Source organism: Phlebotomus papatasi, chromosome 2 (genome assembly GCF_024763615.1).
Source record: "Phlebotomus papatasi isolate M1 chromosome 2, Ppap_2.1, whole genome shotgun sequence".
NCBI lineage: Eukaryota > Metazoa > Arthropoda > Insecta > Diptera > Psychodidae > Phlebotomus > Phlebotomus papatasi.
Window position 1 is genome coordinate 26,169,270 of NC_077223.1, and position 7,147 is coordinate 26,176,416.

General features: G+C 33.3%; 1 protein-coding gene across 1 annotated transcript; it reads left to right on the plus strand.

The window, feature by feature from the left end:
- On the plus strand, positions 1-6,928 carry LOC129803278 (uncharacterized; the record flags this gene model as incomplete). Its single annotated transcript, XM_055849729.1, is given in 2 exon segments — positions 1-501; positions 6,514-6,928. A coding segment is annotated over 1 exon segment (442 nt), but the record flags the coding sequence as incomplete, so codon positions are not given.
- Between the last annotated feature and the right edge of the window lie 219 nt (positions 6,929-7,147).

Sequence of the window (7,147 nt, forward strand, 5' to 3'; positions counted from 1 at the left end):
CATGTTCGAGGAGACCTTCGAGGAGCACAGTGCACAATGCATCCACAAGAGATTCACCGAATTCATCTATCAGTGCAATCAGGTGTTGCAGATGAAGCAAGAGACCAGGATAGCACCTCATGAGTTCCTCAGACGAATGGTCTTCCTGCTACAGACAAATCAAGACATCCTGGACAAGTTGAGTGGCGACACAGAATCCGTCGCTTCATCCAGCAGCAATCAATCACCTGAACCGGAAGAAAATTCCGATGCAGCTCAACTTTTGAGCAATCTTCAGCTCAGCTTGAAAAATCAGTCTCTCCTGCCGGCTATTCCGAAAAGTCTAGCCCCCGTAATTCCTGCCAAGGATTGCCAATTCAAGAAGGTGACGTGCCCAACATGCAGACAGGGATTCCTGACCATATCTCACCTGGATATTCACAGGATTCGCTGCCACAAGTGAACATATCCAGGACTTTTTAATGTTCAAAGTTCGGAAGATGCAAAAGACAAACTAGCAAGGTAAGAATAGATAGTATTTATTTTACAAATATCACTAATTAGTAGACAATTTATTTCCCGCCAAAATTACTTCTTGGGACTTAGCGCCATTTTTGAGCTGCATGAAGCATATGCTTCATGATAATTTTCAGACAGACAATTTCGTCGCTTGAATCAACAATTGTTTTATCGCAATATTCACAATTAAATACTATTATTTTTTTTTTATTACTTTTCCTTAACTTGGGTTTTTATAAAAACAATTTAAATTTCATTGTTTAAAAATATTTTAACTCTTTCGTCTCCTTTGGGCCTCTGGGTACCATGGAAAAAAGAATTTTTTTGGACTATTTAGAATCGATAAAAATCCGATTCTTGTGAATGATTACAAACTATAAGGATGTCCAAATCTAGGATATTTCTTGCAGGATCCCAATTAACTCCTGAGTTTAGATATTCTTGGTAAAAAATCGTGAATTTTCGATTTTCTGCTTCCTTGCAGATATTGTGACTTTTTTGATATTTCTAGACCAGAATAAGGAAAAACCTCTCGGGGCCAATAAGTATGATAACTAACAATTACAGATTGCATAAATTCGAAAAATATTTTTTTCTTAAATTTCCAAAAAACATGCTCAAACTGCTCAACTGGCCGATAATTTTGACATTTGACAGCGCGGAAGATTGCTTTCAGGGAAGTTTTTCCTATTCTTCCGGATTTTGGTGAATTCTGATTGTCAAGGAAGTGTTTTTTTTGGCTCTTGAGAAAACTTAATGTGTCTACAATAACATCGTGTTCAAAGAAATGTGTTTTAAAGTGTTATTGTGAAAAATATTTTAAGGACTCTGTTGACAAGCAGGAGCTGGGTATCTTTTTTAGCACTTCCTGGACATCCCACAAGATACTGGTCAATAATTCTTCTGGTTTTAGTGATCAACATTGTAAAGGAGTCATTTGACACCCAAAAATAATTCACAAATTTGATATTATTGGCTTTTGGAAAATTGAAGTTTGTCTCCTTTTCGTTCTTTTGGGGACGAGAGTACCCATGAGTTTTCCAATTTCCCAGAGACGGAGAAAATTCTTTCTCTACAAAAGTATCATATTTGACCACTAAGACTTACAATAAAGTGAGTTTTACTGAAGTTGTGGTCCGGAAAGAGTTAAGAGAATATATGGCATTTATTAGTTTTTAGATGATTTTTTCGACCCTCGGCCAGTAGGGGAATTCTGTAATTTTCGTGGCATTTCACGCGTGAGTTCGAAACCTGACAATGCCATTCGAGCTTTTTTTTTGTCATATATGAGTTCGAAAATCCAATTCATTGAATTTTTAATGAAATCCCTTTACTTGATGATTTTACGAAAACACAGTACGTCTTGGTTGATTTGTTTAACAAAATTCATTGTCATTTGAATTGCCAGAAATCTCAAATATGTGACTTCTGACAATGCCACGTGAGCTGAATTGGCAATGTCACGGCCACAGAATCGCATTTTCGAAAAGGCTCTCATAAGATTCGAACCCAATTTGTTATGCCGAAAATAGACACAGGCTGATCCTAGAGAATACTCAGCTCGAAAAATTTGGCGGTAAAGGATCAGCCCAAACTATCATACACAGAGGATTTAGGATCAAGGATTAGCGTTTTCAGAGTAAATTTATATTAAATCTCCACACTTTGAGTGCTGAAAGGCTTCTTAAGTGCAACATCAATGGATTTTTTGTACAGTAAGGAGCACTCTGATCTTCTCTTTAATCCAATCTTAATGCATTTTAAGATTCTGCGATATTGCGTACCATTTATGCCGAAAATAGACACAGGCTGATCCTCGGGAATACTCAGCTCGAAAAATTTGACGGTAAAGGATCAGCTAAAACTATCATACACAGAGGATTTACAGGGGTTAGCATATTTGTGTAAATTTCTATTAAGTGTGTTAAGTCGATCCCTGTGTCTATTTTGGGCTTTATATGGCATTGCCAGAGCGATACAGAATTCCCCTCATACACATTTAAAAAAAAATAGTTGATCACAAAATACGGTTCGTAAAATTATTATCATTATCTTTTTACGGACCGTAACATATTCGGCAAGCTAATTTAAACGGACTGATACAAAGAATATTCTAGATTTAGACATCCAGTGAACTTTCCAAAAAAATATTCAGTTTGGGTTAAAAATGCATTTGTGGTATTTTTTTAAAGAAGCTTTGAGCTTTGGCACTTAATGGGACAAGTCGTCAGTTAAATCAGCATTTGTCGTAACTTCATTTTTGCTATTTTGAGATTTATACATATTTAAAATCGACGTAATTTTGTTTATTAAACGCACTTGAGAAAAGAAACTTTTATAAGGCCATTAAAAATTATTTTAAACATAAATTATCGTAAATGTCCTTAATTAATAAAAATTTATCAGAATTTGTTGTAACTTCCATTTTTGGGGAAGTTACGACAAATTTCCATACAAAATTTCCTCTAATCAGCATTTGCCGTAACTTCTTTTGCTCGTTTGCATGGCTTGTAATTTGTAGCAAAAAAGTAATATTTCTCATTAAAACGTTCAAAAACTCCTCCATATATTTATTCAAAGGCAGTGCGAATAATGCAACATTGAAGCATATTATTTCGATATTTGTGAGAAAAAAGTGAGGAAAAATCCCTGCCCATCTGCCAATAATTCAAAACAAAACAAGGGACAGGGATAACAGTTTAATTGAACTATAGGCGCTTATTATCACAAGAATAATTAAAATTGATATAATGCGTTTTTGAAAATTGCTGTAACTTCCAAGATTTCCATACATTGGAAGTTACGGCTTTTTAAACGATGGAAGTTACGATAAAACCATATTGTATTTCATCGGACATATATCTCAATATCTCAGCTTTTAAATCATTTTATAAAGATTTTCTCGAGTTAACTTACAGTTTATTAGTGACATTTTTATTATTTTGACTCAAAAGTATCGCATTCGGGGCTCATTTTTAAGAAAAATAATGCTGAACTGAAAATTTCGTCTCTTGAAAAGTTCTCAAAAGAAAGTTACGACAAATGCTGATTTAACTGACGATATCTATGCGTCTTTGCCTACCACTAGGAGCTAATATTTGAGGCCATAAATTTGAAATCAACTTCTTAAGAATCGCTGGCGTTGAAAATAGCTCGATAAATTGGCGCTAAATATATTTTGCATATATTACGGCGTTTCACAGTAAATTATTCGTTAAAAATCTCCTGTGGGTATTCCAAATTTCTATATGCATATAGCCATTTCGCGCGGTTTTCTTCGGCCCCGAAAATATGCATAATCCCGAGACTCCCTGTACATGTAAAAAAAACGCGCTGAGCATAACCATTTCAAGGTTTATCAAGGGTAAAAAATTTTTCTTTGCATTTTCTGTTTTGATCATTGTGACCTCCCATTTTTAATGCGATCTGTCTGATATTTATTGCCCTAATTTTTGTAGCGAGATAACAAGAAATTGTGGAGGGAGCTCGAGATGATTTTCAGAAGTGACGTTTCGTTAAGTGTGGAAAATCTTGAAATTGTGGTTCTATCTAAATGACACACATTAACAACAATTTTCGTTAAAAATTGCATTTTTGAAGGAAATTGCCTGCAGTGCTGTAGGTGAAAACGTCAAATTTCTGTCAAAAATGCGATTTTTAACGAAAATTACACAAAATGTGTAATGGCCTTAAGACGCCCGTCAAATAATTTCGTCAGATATTTTTAAGATTTCTGCAGAAAATATCTACACTTCTGCTGAAAATCTGCCGATAAATCGGTAGATATTCCTACGAATTTTATTTAGGCTTGGGACAAAATTCGTCAGACATTTTTGCAGATTTTCTGACGAATCCTGTTGCATACTCTGACGAATTTCTGTAGATATTTTGCTGATTTTCTGTAGATTTTTCTACATTCCAGACTTTCCAGACAGCTGTGTCAGAAAAGATGGAATATTTTTCACTGAAGTTTGCAAAATTCAATAGAGTTATTCTTGGTGATATCACAGTGTTTATATAAAATAAAGAATTCTGCGACGCCGTGTTATAAGTACAGCATAGTGAAGTGATAACTTTAAACACAGTGTCGACCTAAATTTCGTGTTTCTGTATCATTCGATTGGCGATTTTTAAGAAATTAGTATTTTTGCTTGCATCGTTTTAGTTATCTAAAATGTTTAATCAGTAATGCTTGTTAAAGCAGAGCATACCATTTTCTTTATAACTTCTATAGTTTCTTAATAAATCAACAATATGTTTGTTGAGACAATGAAGACTATGCAGATTTCCTATGCAGAAATGCTGCCGAGAATCTGCAGATTTTCTACGCAGAAATTCTGCCGAAAATCTACAGATTTTCTCTGAATGTACTAGAATATACCATTACAATTCAAAAAAACCTCCGAGTAAAATCGGCAGGTAGAGCAATGATTTGCTAGGACATTTTAAGTCCCGCCACAAATGCATTACGTCAAAATTTGAAATCTTGATCTTGGAAAAATTTGACAGTTTGAAATTTTGAGCTCGATCTTAGTCTCAGAATTGAGGCCTGCACCTTATTTGTTGAGTTGTTTTTTTATAAATTGGAGATTGAAATCAATTGAAATTGAATAAAACAAACGAATCTCATTTATAAGAATACAATTTGTGATAAGAAAATCTTTTTCAGAAAATTAATTAAAATTCAGTTAAACCAAATTTCAATCGTTCTGAAAGATCTATATTAGCATTCAGAAGATTCAGAAGCGCAGAAAGCACAAGTTTTGTTGGGAAATATTTTGTCTAAATAGATTTCTCCATTCCTCTATACAGATGTATAGATGAGGAGATGTGTATAGAAAGGAAATTGGGGTATCACCGAACACCGGGTAGCATAGAACACTGTGATTTTTTTTTGATTAGATATTACTACACTTCAGAGGACAAGACCTATATGAATTCACAGGGATTTATAGGGATACTTGTCCGCTGAAGAAATGGTCGACAAGCTTCAAGTAGTTTAGAAATAAAAATCATTGTACAGTCCTACCCCATGTTCGGTGGTGTCCGAATTTCCTCCATGATTTCCTTTAAAATTCCGAATAGTCAAAATCCTGAAAGAGTCGAAAGTATATATAAAAGATAATGTGTGGAATAATTTTTCAAAACACGGAAAATGTTCTTCATCGTTGGAATAACTATGACATTTTTCCGAATTCAGAATTTTGGATTTCCGGATTTTGGCCCTTGCGGAACTTTAATCGGAATATGTCTTACTGTGTTATCACACTTGCCACATTAAAATTTTAACATGATTCACATTAATTGTCGCTGGTGAGAGTCCAAATGTGTAATTTGTGTGTTTGAATAATTTTATATTCAAAATTTGATCTATTTGTTGATAAAAAGGTAGACTTGGCCCGCAAAATTTGATATAAATTGATTTATAGCATTTATGCGAAAAATTAATGCGATTTTCTCTTTAATTTTTTAATGTGAAAAATATTTATGCTTTAGGTAAATTTAAACTTATTTTTGCAGGCCAAGTCCACTTCTTTATCAATAAATAGAAAAACCCCAAATATTAAGTGACTCAAAGACACAAATAACATATTTGGACGCTCACAAGCGACAATTAATGTGAATCACATTAAAATTTTAATGTGCAAGTGTGATAACGCCGTTATGTTCTAGACAGACCTATGATTCAAGCCGAGAAACGACTTAACGTAATCAAAATAATGATTAGACTACATTCCGATCAGTTTCCGATTAAGCCGTATCTCGGCTTAAGTCGTAAGTCTGTCTAGGACATTAAACATCGTCACCTTCCCTCCAATTATTATTTTGCAATTAATTTAATGCAATTTATTTATTTTTCTCTTAATGTTACATTTATGTAAACATTTTTTTTTAATTTATTGAATTGCGTGTTATATATTTGAATATTTGATTTGGTTGTGAAAGAAAGCCACAAAGTGTGGAGTTAATTTGAAATGTTTTATATGAGAAATATTTTTTGTTCCTTCACCTCAGGGCGGACGAAAGATGAGAAGATTCTTTTGAGATTCACAAAGTGATATAAAGATGGTGTGAAGTCGATTTGTATTACAATGTTGTGGTAAAATAAGATTTTAGATAAGTGAATTTTAAAGTTTATTTTGTTATGATTCTTTAAAGTAAATAATAGCGCCATTTTTTCTTGTTTTTTTAATTTAAAATGTAATAATCCTGAGATTCCTGATGACTGACGTTACTTAAAACCACCTTTAACGTTTACTTAGAAAATTAAGAAAAAAAACAAAGTAAATGTTTAAGAGAACACAATGGGTATTTTCGAAGCTTTATCGAATATCTGTAAAAATGATATTAGGATCAAAATACTTAAAATAAGGACGAAACTGAATTTTTGTATACGTTTTTTTTATGTGAAATAAAATGTTTAACTGTATGTCTGTTGTTCATTCAATTGCCAAATTTGAAGTGACGCAATTTTGTGTTATACGACGCATTAAGCAAAATTTGCGAATGGAAATGGTTGATTTTAGGAAAATTAGAAAAGTTTTTGATACTTACAATACGTATTTGCCCATTTACAAGTGAAATAAATCAATTTAATCATTCCTTGAAATATATGGCCTATCGGTCAGATGAGTGGCAGGAAATTCGA